The sequence below is a fragment of the Salmo salar genome, chromosome ssa19, assembly GCF_905237065.1.
Source record: "Salmo salar chromosome ssa19, Ssal_v3.1, whole genome shotgun sequence".
In the NCBI taxonomy this organism is placed as follows: domain Eukaryota; kingdom Metazoa; phylum Chordata; class Actinopteri; order Salmoniformes; family Salmonidae; genus Salmo; species Salmo salar.
The window spans coordinates 21,881,969-21,907,342 of record NC_059460.1 but is presented as its reverse complement, the minus strand read 5'-3'; the positions used below and the strand labels follow the sequence as shown (position 1 = coordinate 21,907,342).

The window sequence follows — 25,374 nt, the reverse complement described above, 5'->3', positions numbered from 1 at the left end:
CTACCGGTACATTGAAACAAATGAACTTTACACAGGCTTTAACAAAACACGGCTTGTAACAAAAATAAATAGGCTTTAACGAAACACGGCTTGTAACAAAAATAAATAGGCTTTAACGAAACACGGCGTGTAACAAAAATAAATAGGCTTTATCGAAACACGGCTTGTAACAAAAAATAAAAAAATTGCAGTAAACAGTAGCCTACCAAGAAAGTCATTGGTCACTATCTTCCTCGTCCTGTGCACTGAAACCACTCGGAGTTGAATAGCCCGCTGAGCCCTCTTCAACACGCAGCAGTCCAGCCTTTTGAAACCCATTGATGATAGTGGATTTTTTGACAATGCTCCACGCTGTCAGGACCCACTGGCAGACTTGACCATAAGTTGCTCTTCGCATGCGACCCGTTTTAGTGAAGGATTTCTCCCCACTTGTCATCCAAGCCTCCCACTGAACATCCAGCGCCACCTTAAATGCACGATTTACACTGATGTCGAGTGGCTGCAAATACTTTGTGCCCCCAGGAATCAGGGTGACAAAATGACTACTGTAATCAGAATGATGGGAAGTTTGAGCGCGCTCGATTTAATCTAAACAGTAAACAAAAAAGTTGTTTGACCTTAACCCGTTTGGCAATTTCATTGGTCTAATGAAAGCTTCATGCCGCCAAAAAACTGAGCACGTCACAGAATCTTTTTTTTAATTTATTTTTATTTGAAAGCGGGAAAAATCCATGCATTAGCCGCGTCATTGTTTAAGCCGCGAGGTTCAAAGCGTGGGAAAAAAGTTGCGGCTTATAGTCCGGAAATTACGGTCTTATTATGTTATAGCTAGCTTGGCTGTATATGAACATCTGTCCAGAGATTCTAATCCAAGGCAGATGTAAAGATGTAATGTTGAATTTCGTGTTGAATCTGTTATTTACATTTGAGTTTTTTGTACATTTCAAATTTCCTGACTGACTGAATGTTCTCTCCATCTCAAAAGAAATCTCTTACATGGTTTTTTCCTTCTTTCTATCCACAGCTGCATTCCAATATGGACCGAGGGGATGGTAACGTGAAGTACATTCTAACTGGAGACGGGGTGGGGAGCTTGTTTCTAATAGATGAGAACTCAGGTGACATTCACGCCACTAAGCGGTTGGACAGGGAGGAGAGGGCCATATACACACTCCATGCTAAGGTGGTGGATAAGAGGACCAACAAGACACTGGAGGCTGATACTGAATTTAACATCAAGATCCATGACATCAATGACAATGAGCCAAAGTTCTCAAAAGACATCTATTTCGCCAGTGTCCCAGAGATGTCAGATGTAGGTGAGTAAAAACAACTGCTTAGTCTGAGTTGGTCCTTTTGTGATGCTGTATTTCCATTTAGAAATGTGATTGACAATTATTTTTAGAGATAATGAACTGGAAATCAAATCATGTAATTGACACCATAATATGCATATGTAATAGTGGAAGGTTGAATCTTTAGTGAAGGTTTTGCCTCATTACACTGAACTTAATTAAGTTAATCTATATTAACAAGTAGGCACAAATACACACAAAGCCTTAAAAAGTAAAACGGGCAAACTGGAATACATTTCCAATTATTAGCCCACAAATTATTAGAAAGTGTAATTGCAAGTTAAATAAAAGCCTATTTGCCAATATGGCAAATAATCGTCCTCTATCGTGTTCACATAATGATGGAATCATTAACTGATTCAAGAGAGAGGATGTTGAGGTTAACTGTGACTGGAATTGTGGCTGGAATTGCTGGAATGTTTGAAAACATTGATGAAATTGTGGCTGGAATTGCTGGAAACATTTGATGAAAGTATTGAGCAGTGGAGCTCTTATACAGAACAGTTTGAATATTGTGTTCTTGCATATTACATTGATGAGGACAAAATTGTGCCTAAATTATTTAGTATTATGGGGCCAAAGAAATGTAATTTACTCCGCAGTCTGCGGTGTGGGGGTATTGTGGAAATACTGGAAGGACCATTTTCACCAAATCACTAGTTATTGGTGAAGGGTTCCACAGAAGAAGTCAGGAATAGGTAGAATCAGTGACACGTTTGCTGCTGCATTGAATAAACTATCAGTGCACTGTGAGTTTGATGTTCTAAATGACAGCATTAGAGACAGACTAGTATGTGAGCTAAGGCATGAAGCTACACAAGAGACTATTGACTGAAAGTAATTGGACCTTTTCAAAAGCTATTACAGTCAGTGTGTCCATGGAAATAGCTGCAAAAGAGGCTCAACAGTTGGATTTATCAGGAAATGTGCACCAAGTTGCAACTGAAAATCAGGAGAGGGAAATCAATGCACATGCTTCCACTGTGTCAAAGCAGGATATCAGGCGTCTACATGCTGGCGTAAGGACATGGATTGATGAGCCTGTGGTAAAAAAGCGCCTTGTCGAACGAGCCTGCAGAAACAAAAAGAGCTCAGAGGAAACGTGTAAGACTGAAAACAAGAAAGAGACATTCCAACACTAGAAAAATAGACATGTTTAGGCTGTTTAGCAAGTGACCAATCAGACGAGGAAGTCACACTGAATATACTGACTGTTGCTGGGGGGCTGCATGGCTACTATGTCTCTCCCTTGCTAGATGGCAGCCGGTGCATATAGAGATTGACATGGGCAGCTGTATCTCTTGTGTCAGACACAGTTTGACAAAAAGACACTGGAACACCTTCCACTTCAGCCAGCACACATCATATTAAAATCTTACACGGGTGAATCTGTCGCCATGAGAGGCATCACTGAGGTCACAGTTCAGATAAAGGGACAAACTGAAAAAATGCCTGTCTATATTGTGAAAGGAAACTGTCCATCACTACTGGGATGTTCGTGGTTGGAGAAAATCATGCTGGACTGGCCATCAGTGCATACAATGACACATGGAGACACAGGCCTATCTTAAAGAAACATGGAGAAGTATTTAATGGAGAGCTGGGTTTCATGAAATATATTAGAGTGAAACTTAGCATTAAGCCAGACAACAAACCAAAGTTTCTGAAAACACGACTGGTACCTTATGCTATCAGACCAAAAGTTGAGGCTGACTTGGACGCTCTAGTCCAGGGTTCCCCAACTGGCGGCCAGCAGGCATGGTTTTATTTGGCCCCCAAAAAATATATATATACACCGCATGTTTTAAAAAATATATTGTTGGACATAAAAAAACTGTAAAAACACCAGGAAATCACCTCCATGTGATTTTAATGATGATATTCTGTTACCCAGTATTCCCACACATAAGAGAGACATGATTTGTTGACATTCCCTACTCTAGTCAAAAACAAAGTCCTGGAGCCGGTCAGTGTGAGTGAACAGGCGACACCCATCGTACCAGTCCTTAACAAGGACGGTGGAATAAGGATATGTGGAGACTTTTTAAAGTCACAGTTAACCCTGTGTTGTCCGCTGAACAGTATCTGCTACCACACATCAATTTAGCCGGCAGTCAAAAGCAAAATAAACCACTACCAAGCCTACTTGCAGATGCACGTGGAAGAAATGTCAAAAGAGCTGCTGACTGTTCTGACGCAAAATGGGCTCTTCAGGTATTGTCGTCTACCATTCGGAATCACAAGTGCACTAGCACTGTTCCAAAAGGAGATGGACCAGATCCTGAATGGATTGCCAGAAGACCAATGCTACCTGGATGGCATCCTTGTTACTGGAAAGGAACGAAAGGGATAATCTCCAGAACTTGGATGCAACATTACAGAGATTGAAGGACTATGGACTGCGAGTTTGTAAGGAGAAATGTGCATTCTTCCAATCCTTGGTTAAGTACCTTGGACACGTCATCGACGCTACAGGCTTTTACAAGGCTTTGTCCAAGGTCAAGGCTATCTTGGACGCCCCAGCTCCTCAGAACGTGAGCCAACTACATTCTTCCTGTTGTTACTGAATAACTATGGACACTTTCTTCCAAGCTTAGCAACGAAGCTGAAGCTGCTGCATCAATTGCTTTGTTAGGACAAAACATGGAAATGGACAAAACAATGCGAGGAAGCATTCATGAAAACCAAGAAAACACTCCGGAAATCTGCACTGACAAAACTTTGACACATCATTGCCCATCCAAATAACTTGGGATGCTAGTCCCTATGGTGTGAGAGGAGTCATGTCCCATGCCTTCCGGTGAAGAGAAGCCTATCACTTTCGCATCGAGGACAATGAACAAAGCAAAAATGAATTATGTGTTGAGAGAACAAGAAACTCTAGGCATTGTTTTTGGAGTGCGTAAGTTTCACCACTCTCCCCCCCATGCACCAATAACCAACAAAATTAACAAAAGAGAAAAAAGACAAAGGAAAACAGAAAACAGCAATGCAACAACAACAAAAAAGACATCAAGGACAACAAAAATCCTAACAGCAAAGCCAACTGAATATGTTTGAGTGCATGTATGGTACTATTTACATGTGTGTTTGTGTCCATGTATGTGCACATGTGTGCATTTGAATGAGTGTGTGTGTATATGCATGTGTACAAACAGCTGTGTGGCATCAGCCTCAGGAAAACAGGCATTAGATGTAACAACTGCCCCTCAGTGTCATTCAAAGAATACTTTTTGTTGTTTTATTTTGACTTAATTTTTTTACTTTTATCTTTGACCGTCATTCTATCCCGTGCCCAGCAACTCCACTCTCACTTGTCTCCAATTCCACATCCCAACCCTCAGCTTCCCTCAGCCCATCCCACCTATCTCTGCTGGCCACCCTCTTCTGATTTCTACGCAACACTTATCTTTCAACTATGCTGTGATGTTTAACATACAATTTTAATCTATCTAAATCGAATAGAATCCACAGATTGCAAGTTGAAGATAAATATTTTTACTAAGAGTATTAGTTACTGACCCGGTCTCTCCAGAGGTCTATTATTATTATTATTTCTAAAGGTACTGCATAGGTGTAAACATAAATTTATTTTGCAAGAGATAGCACTTGTATAGCCTAAGAAAGTAGCATAAATGTGCAGAAAGTAGTTTTGAATGCATTTTATTGAAGGAAAACAATAAGTCTTGAATAGTGATATATTGTTATATACTGTACAATAAAGAATTCAACTACAAAATACTAGTCTTCTAATTTTTTTTTAACCATTGCCCCCACCCACAAGATGTATAAACAACAACTGTAAATAAGACGAAAATAAGATAATAGATGCAAAACAAAAATGTGAAGAACATAAATCAATCGACTCTAATTCGCACATACAGGACAGTATGCAAGTGTGTGTGCATGGACTTTGCAGATGTATTTTGCACATGTGCAGCACATAGTATTTGTTTTACAGTCCTTCTTTGGGGGGGCAGAATTGTCATCTCCTCCTTGCCTGCCCCAGCTGGATCAAGACAAGTTTCAGCCCCCTGAACAGCTTTCACAAGCCCTGCAAAGGCTGCTGCATCCTTTGAATGTGTGGGGTTACAGGTGACTTTCTCAGCTGCTCCAGGAACACCCTCCTCTTGTTCCGCTTATCAGGCATGCAGGTAGGGTTGATCTTGCTCCATATCACAAAGGCATTGTATGTGGACACATTAATGATGTTATGGAAGATGACCAGGGGCCAGCGGGCAGTCATCCTGCTGCAGCTGTAAGTTCCAATCACCTTGTCCAGGTTGTCCACGCCTCTTTTGTTGTGGTTGTAGTCCAGGATGATGGCTGGCTTCCTGTCCTCATGATCACTGATCTCAGCCGTTTTGTGCAGTGTGCTCAGGAGGACCACATTATTGTTCCTCTTTGGGAGGTAATAAACTAGAGTGGTGGTGGGGGTGAAGGCAAACTTTGATGAGAAGGCCTCTCTCCCCCTTGTTGCGAGGAGTGCAGGGGGGAGCTCAGGCTTGTTCTTTCTAACTGTGCCAACCATGTTGATCTTCCTCTTCAGGAGCTGCTGGCTGAGTTCATAAGAGGTGAAGAAATTGTCACACGTGACATTGTGCCCCCTCAGTCCATCTGTCACATTAAGCACAACCCGCATCCCCTGGTTCTTCCATGTGTAGACTTGCATCTTCCAAGCGTAGCTGGATTGTACGTCACAGGCCACCCATATCTTGACGTCATACTTTGCTGGCTTGCTGGACATATACTGCCGGAAAGGACAGCGACCTTCTTGACAAAAGAGATTACTATCAATAATTAGTATTAGTGTCTCAGAAAACAATCACATAAATCAATGATATTACAGCAATACATAATAAAATTAACAGTGAAAATCACTTACATTACAGATATGAAAATAAAAATGTAACTCTGAATGGAACCAGTTGCTCATCCACTGTTACTTCAGGCCCAGGGTTGTAGAGGTATGGCAGACGGTCCACCCACTTCTCCCAGACCACTCTTATGGCCACCAGTTTCTCTCACACATCTTGCAGGTCTTGACTCATGGTTATCAAGTCGTAGCTTTCTTGACAAAGTGTGAAAGACTTTCAGTGGCATCGTGGCATGGAAAATCACCCTTCCACTCTCTGCATCCCAGAGACTACATGTAGCCTCGCTTCAGGACCTATACATACCCGCTAAGATTAGCAGCCCTATGTAGGCACGCAGGTCAATCTCATCCATCCTTTTCCAGTTATCTCCATATTTACGGAAACCCTCCAAATTTGTAATCTCCAGGATAATTTTTTCGATGGCTGGTGTGATGAATATGTAGAATGTTGAGGCGATGTCCTGGGCATGGGCTCCTGCATGTCTTGTGGGCCCTGGGGACACCCTTATGACATTTTGTGCTGCCATTCTGCCCTGGTTGTCATATGGTGACAAGGACCATGATATTTTGCTATTCTTTGATAAAAATGTCTCTCATTCAGCTTGGGGGATTTCTTCTTCATCTGAAGATGATGCATCTTGCTCTGGGTTGTATTCTTCCCCATCTTCTTCTTCTTCAGATACCTCCTCCACTTCTAAATCATTGTTCTCTTGTTCCTCCTGGACAAAAATCCGATCTATGACCTGTTGGGCACTGAAACGTGCACATATGGCTTCAGCAAAGAGAGACCTGGGGGGACTGTAATCTGAACCACCTGTATAGCCTCTGACTGCATTCCCCATTAGTAAACAATGCTTTCAATATATTTTTTATTTTGTCAGAAATGTTTATTTTGTATTTGAACTTGAGTCATGTGCAGGGTCGTGGAGGGGAGATGGTGCACATGCACAAGAAAGTTTTCGATTTGTCTGTGTTCAATCAGTAGCACACAATCTCAATTTCTCATTGTGTGTGTGTCTTTATGGTTTTTGTGGTGTGTAAATGATTTTATAACTGACAGGTAGATACACCTACATCAAACCCTAGCTAACACTAAAATGTAAAGGCAATATGCAACAATTTCAAAGATTTTATTAAGTTACAGTTCATATAAGAAAATCAGTCAATTGAAGTAAATTAATTAGCTCTTAATCTATGGATTTCACATGACTGTGTAGGGGCACAGCCACTTGAGTCGGGTTGGGTTCCCCATTAGATAGAAATACTCCCCCCCCACCTGAGTTTTGAACGACCCTCCCCCCTTTTGTTTCATGCTGGCTGAAGACACAGATGAAAGGGGAAACATTAGTATCTTCGCCAGAGATGAATATGGTTAACTTTTAATTATATTTCTTGACACCTCCAGTAAAATATTGGCATCAGTAGAGTAGTTATCTAGCTATATAAACCACGCTCCTTTGCAAACACGCCTTCTCCAATGTTGGATACAAGGCTGAACTTATTTAAATTATGTAACAGAATATCATGTTACCATTGGTGTATTAAAATAAGAGTTAAGGTGATGTTACCTTGTCCCCTTAATAATAATTGCAAGTGTTTGACATGGGGGATGGTAACACTAACTTTATGATCAAACCTGATCAATGTAGACGCAACAGTCATTTGCCATACGTTGATCTTGTTTCCTTCAAATATCATCCAATTTCATGAAAAATATGATTTTTGACTTCATGAGCTTTAAAGAATTACATTTTGATGACAATCTATTTACTTAGACTCTCACTTGGTGAAGACCACATGACTGAAAATGCATGAATCTAATAACAATCTCCCTGTCACTAGCAAACAGTCATGGGTGGTACAGGTAACAAAAATTCCCACAGTAGGCATCTTGGGAAGTATGCAAATAAGGCTTGAAACCCTATAGCAGAGGTATTAAATTCTCATCCTGGAGGGCCAAAACATCTCTAGTTTTGGATTGTTGTATGGTTCTTCAAAGAACCATCCCTTTTATGGTTCTTCAGAGACCCTAAAATGGTTCCCTTATGGCAGGGGTAATCAACTCATACCCTACGAGGTCCAGAGCCTGCTGGTTATCTGTTCTACCTGAACATTGCATTTACAGGGTGTCCCAGGTGCAAATAAGTCTCTGATTATAGGGGAACAATGACAAAAATGCAGTGGAACTGGCTTTGAGTTTGAGAACCCTATAGCATCGCTCTCAAGAACCGTATTTGATTGCAACTTGCACTTTTATTTTATTAGATTATTTTGGGATACTTTTTTTTGGTTTGCTATATCTATACTGAAAAGAGCAATACATTGTGCATAATTCCCTGGGCAATGTTAACTGTGAAACATAAATTTCAATGCCTCAACTTCTGCCTCCCTTTGAGCTGGATCACATTTCAAATTAATTAATCAAATTTCATTGTGGTTATAATGACTATTATATGCATGTTAGTGCATTCCTAATAATTGCTCCATGTGTAATGAAATTGTATGGCTATGTGCATTATCTTGGATATGTGCATTATCTCTATCTTCTCCTCCACAGGCACGTCAGTTATACAAGTTACCGCGACAGATGCTGACGATCAAACATACGGGAACAGTGCCAAGCTTGTGTACAGTATTCTACAGGGTCAACCCTATTTCTCAGTGGATTCAGACAATGGTAAGATATTCCCAACAAGAAAAATGGGCACGCAAACACTTGAAATTAGGAATCTTGTGTGCATATTATCTTTCTACAAAAAGAGACTCAGCAGCACTCAGTATGGGGTGTTTTTTTGTGAATGAGAAGTGAGTTGAGGTGAATCAAAGGTTTCCTCTCGTCTGAATCAAGCAATGATATTTTATTTGTGGGGTAATGTCTGCCGTGAACTGTTGGTGTGGTGTAAATACAGTTGAAGTCGGAAGATTATATACACCTTAGCCAAATATATTTAAACTCAGTTTTTCAAAATTACTGACATTTAATCCTGGTAAAAAATCCATGTCTTAGGTCAGTTAGGATCACCACTTTATTTTAAGAATGTGAAATGTCAGAATAATAGTTGATAGAATTACTTATTTCAACTTTAATTTCTTTCATCACATTCCCAGTGGGTCAGAAGTTTACATACATTCAATTAGTATTGCCTTTAAATTGTTTAACTTGGGTCAAACGTTTCTGGTAGCCTTCCACAAGCTTCCCACAATAAACTGGGTGAATTTTGTCCCATTCCTCCTGACAGAGCTGGTGTAATTGAGTAAGGTTTGTAGGCCTCCTTGCTCGCACACAGTTCGCACAGTTCTGCCCATACATTTTCTATAGGATTGAGGTCAGGGCTTTGTGATGGCCACTCCAATACCTTGACTTTGTTGTCCTTAAGCCATTTTGCCACAACTTTGGAAGTATGCTTGGGGTCATTGTCCATTTGGAAGACCCATTTATGACCAAGTTTTAACTTCCTGACTGATGTCTTGAGATGTTGCTTCAATATATCCACAATTTTCCAGCCTCATGATGCCATCTATTTTGTGAAGTGCACCAGTGCTTCCTGCAGCAAAGCACCCCCACAACATGAGGCTGCCACCCCCATGCTTCATGGTTGGGATGGTGTTCTTCAGCTTGCAAGCGTCCCCCTTTTTCTCCAAACATAACGATGGTCATTATGGCCAAACAGTTATATTTTTGTTTCATCCGACCAGAGGACATTTCTCCAGAAAGTATGATCTTTGTCCGCACTTACAGTTGCAAACCATAGTCTGGCTTTTTATGGCAGTTTTGGAGCAGTGGCTTCTTCCTTGCTGAGCGGCATTTCAGGTTACCTTTTCCCTCCAGCATCTTCACAAGGTCCTTTGCTGTTGTTCTGGGATTGATTTGCACTTTTCGCACCAAAGTACGTTCATCTCTAGGAGACAGAATGCATCTCCTTCCTGAGTAGTATGACGTCTGCGTGGTCCCATGGTGTTTACACTTGCATACTATCGTTTGTACAGATGAACGTAGTACCTTAAGGCATTTGGAAATTGCTCCCAAAGGATTGACCAGACTTGTGGAGGTCTACAATTTTTTTGTAGTCTCCACGCTGATTTCTTTTGATTTTCCTATGATGTCAAGCAAAGAGGCACTGAGTTTGAAGGTAGGCTTTGAAATACATCCACGGGTACACCTCCAATTGACTCAAATGATGTCAATTACCCTATCAGAAGCTTGACATCATTTTCTGGAATTTTCAAGCTGTTTAAAGGCACAGTCAACTTAGTGTATGTAAACTTCTGACCCACTGGAATTGTGATACAGTGAAATATTCTGTCTGTAAACAATTGTTGGAAAAATTACTTGTCATGCACAAAGTAGATGTCCTAACCGACTTGCCAACACTATAGTTTGTTAACAAGACATTTGTGGAGTGGTTGAAAAATATGTTTTAATGACTCCAACATAATTATATGTAAACTTCCGACTTCAACTGTATACATTGGTGTTCAGCTTTTGATGCCTTCATTTGATAACTCAACAAGATTTGTAATATATTGCGCTCATACTGAATACTGGCAATACAGATTATTGTTTATTCTAAATAAAGTAGATCTTGTCCTTGTAAATTATTTTTAACTCATGTTAAAACCTCTCTGGGGTATGTGGGACGCTAGCGTCACACTATTCAATAGCCAGTGAAATAGCAGGGCGCCAATTTCAAAGCAACAAACATCTCATAATTCAAATTTCTCAAACATACAACTATTATATCCCATTTTAAAGATACACTTCTCGTTAATCCAACCACATTGTCCGATTTTCAAAAAGACTTTACGGCGAAAGCATAACATTAGATTATGTTAGGACAGCGCCTAGACAAGAAAAACCACACAGCCAATTTCCAAGCAAGGACAGGCGTCACAAAAAACAGAAATACAGCTAAAATTAATCACTAACCTTTGATGATCTTCATCAGATGGCACTCATAGGACTTCATGTTACACAATACATGTATGTTTTGCTCGATAAAGTTCATATTTATATCCAAAAACCCCATTTTACATTGGCGTGTAATGTTCAGAAATGTTTTGCCTCCCAAAACTTCCGGTGAAATAGCACATCAATTTACAGAAATACTCATCACAAACTTTGATAAAATATTCACCTGTTATTCAAAGAATTATAGATACACTTCTCCTTAATACAACTGCTGTGTCAGATTTCAAATACGCTTTACAGCGAAAGCACACTTTGTAATAATCTGAGTACGGCGCTCAGTCACAAAACCAAACCCGCCATTTTGTGGCGTTAACAAAACTCAGAAATAGCATTATAAATATTCACTTACCTTTGATGATCTTCATCGGAATGCACTCCCAGGAATCCCAGTTCCACAATAAGTGTTAATCTGTTTGTATAAAGTCCATCCTTAATGTCCAAATACCATCATTTTGTTCACGCGTTCAGTCGAGTAACCAAATCCACTGTGCTCGCGCAGTGAGTTCAGACGAAAAGCCAAAAAATGTATATTACAGTTCGTAGAAACATGTCAAACAATGTTTTTAATCATAAATCTTTCATAATATTCCAACCGGACGATTCCTTTGTCTTCAAAAAAGAAAAAGAACACAGCTAACACTCACATGAGTGCGTGCCACTGAGCTCATGTCATTTTCTCAGACATCTGACTCCATATGCTCTTATTCTCTCCCCATTCACAGTAGAAGCCTGAAACAACGTTCTAAGGACCGTTGACATTTAGTGGAAGCCTTAGGAAGTGCAAAATGTCCCCACAGACACTGTATATTGGATATGGAATCACTTGAAAAACTACAAACCTCAGATTTCCACAATTCCTGGTTGCATTTTTTCTCAGGTTTTTGCCTGCCATATGAGTTCTGTTATACTCACAGACATCATTCAAACAGTTTTAGAAACTTCAGAGTGTTTTCTATCCAAATCTACTAATAATATGCATATCTTAGCTTCTGGAACTGAGTAGCAGGCAGTTTACTCTGGGCACCTTCTTCATCCGGACGTCAAAATACTGCCCCCTACCCAAGAGAGGTTAAACCTGACCAATCATACACCTGTCGTACTTATATATACGGATAATAATCTATTTTCTTATTCAGGTACGATCAGGACAGCCCTGCCCAACATGGACAGGGAGACGAAGGAGAACTACCAGGTTGTGATCCAGGCTAAAGACATGGCTGGCCAGATGGGTGGACTATCAGGAACCACCACGGTCAGCATCACTCTCTCTGATGAGAACGACAGCCCACCCCGCTTCGCCAACCGTAAGACTCAATTCCGCTCTCCATGTTGACCTGTTTTTAATGAAGGCACACAATTCTGTACTGTACAGTACATGTATGTGCTTTATAACTCTGCAAAACTGTTTGAACCAAGTCAACAAAGGTTATTCTAGCTTGTAGGCCTATCAACAATATCTTGTGATCTCTGTCTACAGTCAATGTCAGATAGGGTTTTAAGACATAACCAATAAGCTTTTTTCTACCACTGTACTGAACCTTTAATTTCCGTTGAAAAGCAGATGTTGTTCTATGCACTGTATGTAGCGTATGGTTAGGACTGGCATCATAGTCCCAAAGAGAACCATCTGTACGAAATAATTATTTCTAAAGGAGTCCCACAACTAATGATAACATAGCCAATCATTCCCACACAAGGAAAATTGCATAAAAATGGCAGTGCTTAAATCATAGTTTTTCTTCATCTCCCCAGATACATTTCGTCTGAGCACTCTGGAGTCAGCTGAAGTAGGAGCTGCCATAGGTCGGATCAAGGCTAACGATGCGGATGTGGGGCGGAATGCTGAGATGCAGTATAGCATCGTCGACCGAGACGGACAGGACATATTCACCATCATCACTGATCAAAATACTCAGGAGGGCATTATCAGGGTGAAAAAGGTAGCCCCTAAACTCCTGAGTGCAACGCTCTCATGTTTTAATCGCCTATGATTCGCCACTGCTTCAAATCACAAGATACCACTTTGTGTGCAGACAGAGTGATCCTCTCTCTGAACTAAACCTGTCTTCTATTATTATCATCATCTTCATGAAAGTACTTGATTCTTTTCACTGTCAAGAGACCCTTATTCCTCCTTGGGATTTGAATAAAGAGTCAGACTTTTGAAATCCAGGTTTAGCTTTTCCTTTCTTAGCCAGGGCCATACTTTTCAGAGCCTCAGCAAATTATGCAAATTGAAGAACATAAGTGGTGCGTACGTACTGTATACACAGGCTCAGATGAAAAATTATAGGAGTCCTTCATATCTGAAAGTGCAATAAAGATTATATTCGAATTGACCACCAGTTATTGATACAGTACACTCTTAGTCATTTGTAATACATGTCATCCCAGATGTATTACTTTTAACACAATCACCGTGTTGGCACAACATGATGTGTCCATTTTTCAACACATTTTGTGTCAATTCCTGCAATGAATGTGTTAAAATCTGAAAACCATACAACACACCCTAGATGTGTTAATTGACCAATCACATTGTGGATCCGAAGTCAACATGCATCTACTCTCTTAGAACAGATGTATTAAAAACGCCACAAGTTGTTATTATTTAACACATCTCTGTGTAGTTAGGGACGACGTGTTCCTTTTAACACAGTCACTGTGTTGTCACATTTAACATGTTGTGTACATTTTTCAACACAATGATTATGTTAAAAGTAATGTGACATCCCTAACTGTACACACGGAGGTGTAAAAACATGTTTGTTTTTTTACAGACAGTGCATTCGGAAAGTATTCCGACCCCTTGACTTTTTTCCACATTTTGTTATGTTACAGCCTTATTCTAAAATAGATGAGAAGAATGCATGTTTTAATCCATGTATGAACAATACCCCATAATGACAAAGCAAAAACAGGTTTTTAGAAATGTTTGCTAATTTTCTATAAATAAACAACTAAAATTTCACATTTACGTAAGTATTCAGACCCTTTACTCAGTACTTTGTTGAAGCACCTTTGGCAGCGATTACAGCCTTGAGTCTTCTTGGGTATGGCCCTACAAGCTTGGCACACCTGTATTTGGGGAGTTTCGCTCATTCTTCTCTGCAGATCCTCTCAAGCTCTGTCAGGTTGGTTGGGGAGCGTCATTGGACAGCTATTTTCAGGTCTCTCCAGAGATGTTCGATCGTGTTCGGGCTCCGGCTGGACCACTTAAGGGCATTCAGAGACTTGTCCCAAAATCACTCCTGCATTGTCTTGGATGTGTGCTTAGGGTCATTGTCCTGTTGGAAGGTGAACATTGGCCCCAGTCTGAGGTCCTGAGTGCTCTGGAGCAGGTTTCCATCAATGATCTCTCTGTACTTTGCTCCGTTCATCTTTCCCTCGATCCTGACTAGTCTCCCAGTCCCTGCTGCTAAAAAACGTCCCCACAGCATGACGCTGCCACCACCATGCTTCACCATAGGGATGGTGCCAGGTTTCCTCCAGACGTGCCGCTTGGCATTCAGGCCACAGAGTTCAATCTTAGTTTCATCAGACCAGAGAATCTTTTTTCTTATGATCTCAGAGTCCTTTAGGTGTCTTTTGGCAAACCCCAAGTGGGCTATCATGTGCCCTTTACTGAGGAGTGACTTCCGTCTGGCCACTCTACCATAAAGGACTGATTGGTGGAGTGCTGCAGAGATTGTTGTTCTTCTGGAAGGTTCTCCCATCTCCACAGAGGAACTCTGGAGCTCTGTCAGAGTGACCAACGTACTTCTACCATAGAACATTTAAACTGGTAAAACTCTTCCACTCATGGGTGGCCAAAAATAACTTACTGAAAAATATTGGAGGCGTGGCTTAGTGCGGGCGTGGCTTTCAGTGCACTACTTTTGTGAGAGAAAACAAAAGGTTTCCCAAGCTGCAGAGGGCTTTATTTGTCCACTAATACACTATATATACACAAAGGTATGTGGACACCCCTTCAAATTGGTGGATTCAGCTATTTTAGCCACACCCATTGCTGACAGGTGTATAAAATCGAGCACACAGTCATGCAATCTCCAGAGACAAACATTGTCAGTAGAATGGTCTGGTTAATGAAGAGCTCAGTGACTTTCAGCGTGGCACCGTCATAGGATGCCACCTTTCCAACAAGTCAGTTTGTAACATTTCTGCACTGCTAGAGCTTGCCCAGTCAACTGTAAGTGCTGTTGTTATGAAGTGGAAACGTCTAGGATCAACAACGGCTCAGCCGCAAAGTGGTAGGCCGCACAAGTGTGTGTGTGTGTGTGTGTGTGAAGTGCTAAAGCGTGTAGCGCATAAAAATCGTCTGTAACACTCACTACAGAGTTCCAAACTGCCTCTGGAAGCAACGTCAGCACAAGCACTGTTCGTTGGGAGATTCATGAAATAGGTTTCCTTGGCCGAGCAGGCTGGAGATAAAATGTATGACAATGTAATGAGACAGACACTTTTTACATATTTTTTATTTTTTTATTTTTATTTAACCTTTATTTAACTAGGCAAGTCAGTTAAGAACAAATTCTTATTTACAATGACGGACGACACTGGTCCAATTGTGCTCCGCCCTATGGGACTCCCAATCACAACTGGATCTGATAAAGGCTGGAATCGAACCAGGGACTGTAGTGATGCCTCTTGCACCGAGATGCAGTGCCTTACGCTTCGAACACACCGACAGCGTCATTGCGCAAAATAGCACCATCTGGATATGTATGCAACAAAAGTTTCACCTTCACCAACATTCACCTTCTGCTACCATTTCTGTCAAGCCGTCTATGCATACAATTTCACGCAAACTTTCGATAAATCCAACGTATGCACCACACCGAACACACTGCAACTGCCTCGGCAACTCAATGCTGCAAGGGAAACGCAGCGTTTCATTGGAAATGAATGTAATTCTGGTGTACCAAAATGCAATGTCAGTGTGTTCGAAGCATTAGACCACTGCGCCACTCGGGAGCCCATCATAACATTCAAATAGACTTATACCTAAATGGCACCCAATCAAATCAAAAAATATCCTGAAAACAGGATACGTCGAAGTAAAATGGTCAATATTTAATGGATAATCAGGCTACTCACAACTGCTCTCCAGGAGTTTCACCCCGTGGGCTAAATTGTCATGATCATTGGTTTCTAGTTTGTTTCCGTCAATTGTTGTTGATCTGACACAGCGAGGAAAAAAATGACTTCTGCATTTCCCGCTATGTAAACACATGAGAAATAGGCTCAGGATAACTTCTGATGTACAGTAGCTGGGTAGCTGATATTCAGAGCTTAAACAGCCAAATTGATTCGTCACAGGAATCAACATCAACATCTTTTGGACGTCTTTTTTTGGTCCTGTCGAAACTAGCTGTCTTTTTTTGGTCCAGTCTGGACCAGCCTTGATTTGACCGAAACATAAACGTCTATGTTTAGTTCAGATTTGGTCCAAACAGATAAATGACATCTTTTCAACTTTCATTCAGAACCGAAAATGTACATGTTAACATCCGGAAAATACATATTTTCTACTTCAATTCAGAACCAAAAATGAACCTGATTTCAACGTCTGGAAAAGACGTCTTTTTTCGACTTTCATTCAAAACGTAAATTGAACCGAACTTCAATTTCGGGAAAATACATATTTTAGAAATCTTTTGAACGTAATTTTGCTTACTGAGACTTTTCTTGTTTTGCAAGGTACAGCAATATTTTTGTCTCGCCTACGGCGGCACCTTGTCCTAGAGATATTTACACGGTTATCAAAATGTCACACGGGTTAGCCTACACGAAACAGAGCCTTTATTTTAAGTGTTTCTAAAATCCCCTATGGGAAAAATGTATGGTTGAAAAACGATTGGAACCGTTTCATTGTTTGACCGCAAAGTTCTATGGGTATTATGACTCGTACTGTGGTACTCTATATTGGTCCATTAAAACAGGAGTTGTAAAGGTCCAGTGCCCTTTTGTGAATAACTTAGTTTCTTTTTGTATTATTATTTATTTTAGGGGGTGCACCAGCACCCCTACTTCGCATTGCTATGGAATGAAAGCCAGGGTTTGAAACATTATGAGGAGACTACCTAAACCATTTAAACTTGAACACCCGGTAACGGGTGCAAAAACGGGTGCAAAAAAATCTAAGTGATTGGATTAGTCTAGAAAAAGAAATGTAATTTATCTTCATATCTGCAGTGTGATTGGTCAATAATCTAACACATCTAGGGTGTTGTCACGACTGTCTGAAGAATGGGACCAAGGCGCAGCGTGTGTATCGTTCCACATTTTATTAAAACTGTGAAACTATGCAAGACATACAAAACAACAAACTGTGACGAAGTGGTGCAACATACACTTAGTCAAAATAATCTCCCACAAAACCTAGTGGGAAAAACAACAACTTAAATATGATCCCCAATTAGAGACAACGATTACCAGCTGCCTCTAATTGGAGATCATCCCAATAAACAACATAGAAATACAGAAACTAGAACCCCACATAGAAATACATAAACTAGACAAATCCCCCAACATAGAAAAAAGAAACTAGAACCAACATTGACATAAATAAACTAGACAAAACCCCCCGTCACGCCCTGACCTACTCTACCATAGAAAATAAATGCTTTCTATGGTCAGTACGTGACTGGTGTGTTGTATGGTTTTCAGCTTTTACACATTAATTGCAGGAATTGACACAATATTTTAAAACATTTACACAAATCATGTTGTGTCAACGTAACACATGTGTTGTCCCGAACTCGACACAAGGATGTGTTAAAAAGAGAACACATTTTCTAAGACTGTAGGCCTTGAGAATGAACAATATACAGCTATAGTGTAGAGTTTAAATACATTTTTATTTGGATTAATGGACATACACAAAATGGAATGGAAATAAAATGTAATGGACATACACAAATTAGTCTAAATTGGTGAAGTGAAATTTAAAAAACGAACTTAAAACCCCCCAAAAAATCCGGAAAACTGGTGCGTGCATGTGAATTCACCCCCTTTGCTATGAAGCCCCTAAATAAGATCTGGTGCAACCAATTACCTTCAGAAGTCACATAAGTAGTTCAAAAAAGTCTAAATGTGTGCAATATAAGTGTCACATGATCTGTCACAGGATCTCAGTATATATACACCTGTTCTGAAAGGCCCCAGAGTCTGCAATACCACTAAGCAAGTGGCACCATAAAGACCAAGGAGCTCTCCAAACAGGTCAGGGACAAAGTTGTGGAGAAATACAGATCAGGGTTGGGTTATAAAAAAAATATCAGAAACTTTTTGAACATCCCACAGAGCACCATTAAACCCATTGTTAAAAAAAATTGAAAGAATATGGCACCACAACAAACCTGCCAAGAGAGGGCCTCCCACCAAAACTGCCAGATCAAGCAAGGAGGGCATTAATCAGAGAGGCAACAAAGAGACCAAAGACAACCCTGAAGGAGCTGCAAAGCTCCACAGCGGAAATTGGAGTATCTGTCCATAGGACCACTTTAAACCATACACTCCACAGAGCTGGACTTTACGGAACAGTGGCTAGGAATAAAGCCATTGTTTAAGAAAAAAACAAGCAAACATGTTTGGTGTGTGCCAAAAGGCGAGTGGGAGACTCCCCAAACATATGGAAGGTACTCTGATCAAATGAGACTAAAATGTAGCTTTTTGGCCATCAAGGAAAACACTATTTCTGGCACAAACCCATCACCTTCCATCACCCTGAGAACACCATCCCCACAGTGAAGCATGGTGGTGGCAGCATCATGCTGTGGGGATGTTTTTCATCTGCAGGAACAGGGAAACTGGTCAGAATTGAAGGAATGATGGATGTCACTAAATACAGGGACATTCTTGAGGGAAACCTGTTTCAGTCTTCCAAAGATTTGAGACTGGGACGGAGGTTCACCTTCCAGCAGGACAGTGACCCTAAGCATACTGCTAAAGCAACACTCGAGTGGTTTAAGGGGAACATCTAAATGTCTTGGAATGGCCTAGTCAAAGCCCGACCTCAATCCAATTGAAAATTTGTGGTATGATTTAAAGATTGCTGTACACCAGCAGACATATCCAGCTTGAAGGAGCTGGAGCAGTTTTGCCTTGACGAATGGGCAAAATTCCCAGTGGCTAGATGTGCCAAGCTTATAGAGACATGCCCCAAGAGACTTGCAGCTGTAATTGCTGCAAAAGGTGGCTCTACAAAGTATTGACTTTTGGAGGGTGAATAGTTATGTACGTTTCAGTTTTTTTGTTTTATTTCTTGTTTGTTTCACAATAAAAAATATTTTGCATCTTCAAAGAGGTAGGCATGTTGTGTAAATCAAATGATACAAAACCCCCTAAAACTATTTTAATTCCAGGTTGTAAGGCAACAAAAAATGCCAAGGGGGGTGAATACTTACGCAAGCCACTGTAGGTGGGGAGCTCCACTATATTTTACTCATTTTTACTTCAACCAAAAATCCACCAAGTTTATCAATTAAAGTATCAACCTACAGTTATGAAAGGACATACATTTAGGATAGTATATTTATTCTATTTAATAATTATTGATCATGTATCTGTTTCATTTTCTTCATAGCAACTGGATTACGAGAGAAAAAAGACATTCTCATTTAAAGTGGAGGTGACCAACACCTATCTGGACCCCAGGTTCATGTACAGTCCCAACCCTCCATTCAAAGATGACGCCATGGTGAGGGTGACAATAGAGGATGTGGACGAGCCGCCAGTGTTCAGCAGGAACCCTTACATCATCGAGGTGCATGAGGATACAGCCGCTGGTAGCTTTGTTGGTGTGGTGTCAGCCAAGGACCTCGATGCTGACAACAACCCAGTCAAGTAAGTGATCATGTGACAAGGGTCACGCTGCTTGCTTAACAGTACAATTTGAGTTGACTTGAAGTCAATGGCACATGTGGAGGAATGTCATGCTGAGGAGCGAGGTTACTAATCCAACTCGGTTCCATATAGTATACTGAACTAATCTGTATCAGCAACTTTTTATATATGCTGTTCATTCAGAGGATTAAGTTTACATACAGCTTAGCCAAATACATTTAAACTCAGTTTTTCAAAATTCCTGACATTTAATCCTTGTAAAAATTCCCTGTCTTAGGTCAGTTAGGATCACCACTTTATTTTGAGAATGTTAAATGTCAGAATAATAGGAGAGAATTATTTATTTCAGCTTTTATTTCTTTCATCACATTCCCAGTGGATCAGAAGTTTACATACTCAATTAGTATTTGGTAGCTTTGCCTTTAAATTGTTTAACTTGGGACAAACGTTTTGGGTAGCCTTCCACAAGCTTCCCACAATAAGTTGGGTGAATTTTGGCCCATTCCTCCTCACAGAGCCGGTGTAACTGAGTCATGTTTGTTGGCCTCTTTCCTCGCACACGCTTTTTCAGTTCTGCCCACACATTTTCTATAGGATTGATGTCAGGACTTTGTGATGGCCACTCCAACACCTTGACTTTGTTGTCCTTAAGCCATTTTGCCACAACTTTGGAAGTATGCTTGGGGTCATTGTCCATTTGGAAGACCCATTTGTGACCAAGCTTTAACTTCCTGACTGATGTCTTGAGATGTTGCTTCAATATATCCACATACATTTATTTCCTCATGAAGCCATCTATTTTGTGAAGTGCACCTGACCCTCCTACAGCAAAGCACCCCCCACAACATGAGGCTGCCACCCACGTGCTTCACAGTTGGGATGGTGTTCTTCGGCTTGCAAGCCTCCCCCTTTTTCCTCCAAACATAACAATGTTTATTATGGCCAAACAGTAATATTTTTGTTTAATCCGACCAGAGGACATTTTTCCAAAAAGTATGATCTTTGTCCCCATGTGCAGTTGCAAACCGTAGTCTGACTTTTTTATGGCGGTTTTGGAGCAGTGCCTTCTTCCTTGCTGAGCGGCCTTTCAGGTAATGTCAATATAAGACTCGTTTTACTGTGGATATAGATACTTTTGTACGTGTTTCCTCCAGCATCTTCAGAAGGTCCTTTGCCGTTGTTCTGGGATTGATTTCCACTTTTCGCACCAAAGTACGTTTATCTCTAGGAGACAGAACGCGTCTCCTTCCTGAGCGGTAAGATGACTGCGTGGTCCCATGGTGTTTATACTTGCATACTATTGTTTTTACAGATGAACGTGGTACCTTCAGTCATTTGGAAATTGCTCCCAATTTTTTTATTTTGAGGTCTTGACTGATTTATTTTGATTTTTCCATGATGTCAAGCAAAGAGGGACTGAGTTTGAAGGTAGACCTTGAAATACATTGACAGGTACACCTCCAATTGACTCAAATTATGTCTATTAGGTTATCAGAAGCTTCTAAAGCCATTACATAATTTTCTGGAATTTTCCAAGCTGTTTAAAGGCACAGTCAACTTAGTGTATGTACACTTCTGACCCACTGGAATTGTTATACAGTGAATTATAAGTGAAATAATCTGTCTGTTAACAATTGTTGGAAAAATGACTTGTGTCATGCACAAAATAGATGTCCTAACCGAATTGCCAAAACTATATTTTGTTAAAAAGAAATGTGTGGAGTGGTTGAAAAATTTGTTTTAATGACTCCAACCTAAGTGTATGTAATCTCCTGACTTCAACTGTATTTGAAAATCCTATTCATTGACTACTGCTCAGCGTTTAACACCATAGTGCCCACAAAGCTCATCACTAAGCTAAGGACCCTGGGACTAAACACCCCCCTCTGCAACTGGATCCTGGACTTCCTGACGGGCCACCCCAGGTGGTAAGGATAGGCAACAACACATCTGCCACGCTGATCATCAACACTGGGGCCCCTCAGGGGTGCATGCTTATTCCCCTCCTGTACTCCCTGTTCACCCACAACTGCAGTGTGGTGCCAGGACAACAACCTCTCCCTTAATGTGAGCAAGACAAAGAAGCTGATCGTGGACTACAGGAAAAGGAGGGCTGAACAGACCCCCATTAACATCGACAGGGTTGCAGCGGGTCGAGAGTTTCAAGTTCCTTGGTGTCCACATCACCATCAAACTATCATGGTCCAACCCCACCAAGACACTTGTGAAGAGAGCACGACAACACCTTTTCCCCCTCAGGAGACTGAAAAGATTTGGCATGGGTCCCCAGATCCTCAAAAAGGTCTACAGATGCACCATTGAGAGCATCCTGACCCGTTGCATCACCACTTGGTATGGTAACTGCTCGGCACCCGACTGTAAGGCGCTACAGAGGGTAGTGCGAATGGCCCAGTACATCACTGGGGCCAAGCTTCCTGCCATCCAGGACATATATATACTAGCCGGTGTCATAGGAAGGCACAAAAAATTGTCAAAGACTCCAGTTTCCCAAGTCATAGACTGTTCTCTCCGCTACCGCATGACAAGCGGTACTGGAGCACCAAGTCTAGGACCAAAAGGCTCCTTAACAGCTTCTACCCCCAAGCCATAAGACTGCTGAACAATTAATCAAATGGCCACCCAGACTATTTACATTGACACCCCCCCCCCCCCCTTTGTTTTTACACTGCTGCTACGCACTGTTAATTATCTATGCATAGTGACTTAACCCCTACCTACTTGTACAAATTACATCGACTAACGTGTAACCCCACACATTGACTCTGTACCTCCTGTGTATAGCCTCGTTGCTTTTTACTTTAGTTTATTTAGTAAATATTTTCCTAACTCTATTTCTTGAACTGCATTGTTGTTTAAGGATTTGTAAATAAGCATTTCACAGTAAGGTCTAATCCTATTGTATTTGGCGCATGTGACAAATAAAATTAGATTTCATCCTTTTTTGCATTCACTCTCTTGCACTGACTATGCATACTCACTGGATTCTACCCACACATTCACATAAACTTACACTGACACTTCAAAACACACACACACACACACACACACACACACACACACACACACACACACACACACACACACACACACACACACACACACACACACACACACACACACACACACATCAAAATGATTCCCCACAGACACTCACATACACTGCTGCTACTCTATTTATTATCTATCCTAATTGCCTAGTTATTTTCCCCCTACCTATATGTACATAGTAACTTGTACCCCTGCACATCGATTCTGTACCGGTACTACTTGTATATAGCCTTGTTATTGTTATCTATTGTGTTAGCTTTTGTATTTTCTACTTTTCGTACTTTTTTACTTTGCATTGTTGGGAAAAGGGCTCTTAAGTAGATTCGATGTTCTGCTGCTGAATAAAGCCGTTTGAGGTCATTTGATTGTTTTATGACCTAATGGATGGTTATGGTGTAAGAATAAACACAGCAAGAGAAACAAATGATTATTGGTGTGGTATCAAGTCTATAACAACAATTCAAAGTTTCCTCTAATAAGGTTTTTTTGGGGGTGGAAATATGGTTCACTTGGATAAATCTAATCCATCCGTGTATCCGAGTGTCAGTGTGGAGTGAGGGAGAGAGGAAGGGAGGTTGGAAGAAAAGCAAATTATTCATCGGCCCCTCCTGGTGATTTCCCAGCGGAAGTTTGTGGCACTGTGAAGAGAATACAGACACTGTTTATATCCACATAATTATGTAAACTAGCCCAGTGCGGTAGCGGCACAAAGTCAAACTGAAAGAGCCTCATTTGCTCTATCGATTCACACTGCTCTGTTCTGCCATTCCACACATATGGTGCCTGTCTGTGTATTTTTCTGTCTGTGTATCTGTCTCCAACATGGAGACAACCCTGTCTCTGCTTGTGCGGCATGGGAGGATTGTGTTGCAAATTATGAAATGTCAGTGGAATATGTAAGTTGACAGTGATAAATGAGACAGCAGTATATGAGGATTCATAATTTCCTGACAAAGGAAACAGAAGGAGAGGAATGATATGTACTGTGGGGACCAAAAATGTGTGATTTGTAATTTATTTTCTCATAGAGTCGTGTGTTATTATGCTCTAATGTAATGGATCACAAGAAACAGGGACAGCCTTGTGCAAATAGCCTACTGTCTGGGGAAATAAATAATGTCCAGATTCTTTCATTTGATTGTGTAAATGATGCGTATATAACTAATATTGATATTTTTACACAATCAAAATTATGTATTTGTATTACTCTGCAGATACTCCATTGACCGCCATACCGATCTGGAGAGACTATTCAACATTGATTCTGTAAATGGCACCATTACAACACTGAAAGCCCTCGACAGGGAGATGTCCAAATGGCATAACATCTCTGTTGTTGCAACTGAAATAAGTAAGATTATAATCCCTTTTCTTTACCTTGTTTTGCAAAAAATGTCTATGCATGTGTCAGGCAGCCGAGGGGTATATGTAATGTAGCCGAACTACGCCAACTAGGTGTGGTTATAAGCCCAAGGAACTCAGATAAATTAGAATAAGACAACAAGACATCCGCAGCCAAGTAGCGTGCTCTAAAACACAGAGAAAACTGTCCAGCGCCTTGTTCCACAGATACGTGCACTCTGGCACGAGTGTGCAAAATTGGCAAAAGTTTTAAATGTATAAAATCAAGAAAGAAAAAAGTTAAAAACAAGGGCATCTGCGCAATATGCAAATAACACCACATAACTAATATTAGCCGCTATAGCTAACCAACCGAGCCCAGCAGCAAATCCTGCGAGGGCCCGTAGCCAGCATTATAATCGGTTCATCTTCCACTACATAAAATAGACAGTCTACTTACAATCTTCCTAGGTAGCTGGCTTCAGCTGATCGGACCAGGATGTGTGTAGTTTGCCTTGATACAAAAGTGCTGCTACGCTTCAGGATGGCTGGCTTGGTCAATCGGGGGTCGGCTCCGAGTAATATCCAAGGCTTTTTGCTCCACTCGTTCCACATCCGCATATATCCGGTCACAACCAGGTCGGACAACCCCTGTCCCAGCCCAATAGGTCCACATGGGCAGCGACCACAGTTTCGGTTGGCTCAAAGAGTCGCTTATCAGACCCAATTGTCCAATGGGATTCTCATTAGGAAGTTCAGTGTTCATGGCAGGAGCGAGTATTTGGAAGAAAACTAAAATAAACATGCAAATACAATGTCATGGATTAATCAATGTTTCAGGCAATCGTGTAGGATAATCAGTCTGCAACAATGTGAGTCTTTCTAATTCCACTGTAAATCAAAGTGTATTGTTCACA

General features: G+C 40.8%; 1 protein-coding gene across 1 annotated transcript in view; it reads left to right on the top strand.

Moving 5' to 3' along the window:
* The window catches only part of LOC106578577 (cadherin-10), a 69,784-nt gene that overhangs the window by 29,402 nt on the left and 15,008 nt on the right, over positions 1-25,374 (top strand). Inside the window, exons 3-8 of the mRNA XM_014157565.2 lie at positions 1,025-1,319; positions 8,789-8,908; positions 12,337-12,504; positions 12,953-13,140; positions 19,788-20,047; positions 24,331-24,467. Of these exons, the coding sequence (XP_014013040.1) occupies positions 1,025-1,319; positions 8,789-8,908; positions 12,337-12,504; positions 12,953-13,140; positions 19,788-20,047; positions 24,331-24,467 (1,168 nt within the window). The remainder of the gene's footprint in view (positions 1-1,024; positions 1,320-8,788; positions 8,909-12,336; positions 12,505-12,952; positions 13,141-19,787; positions 20,048-24,330; positions 24,468-25,374) is intronic.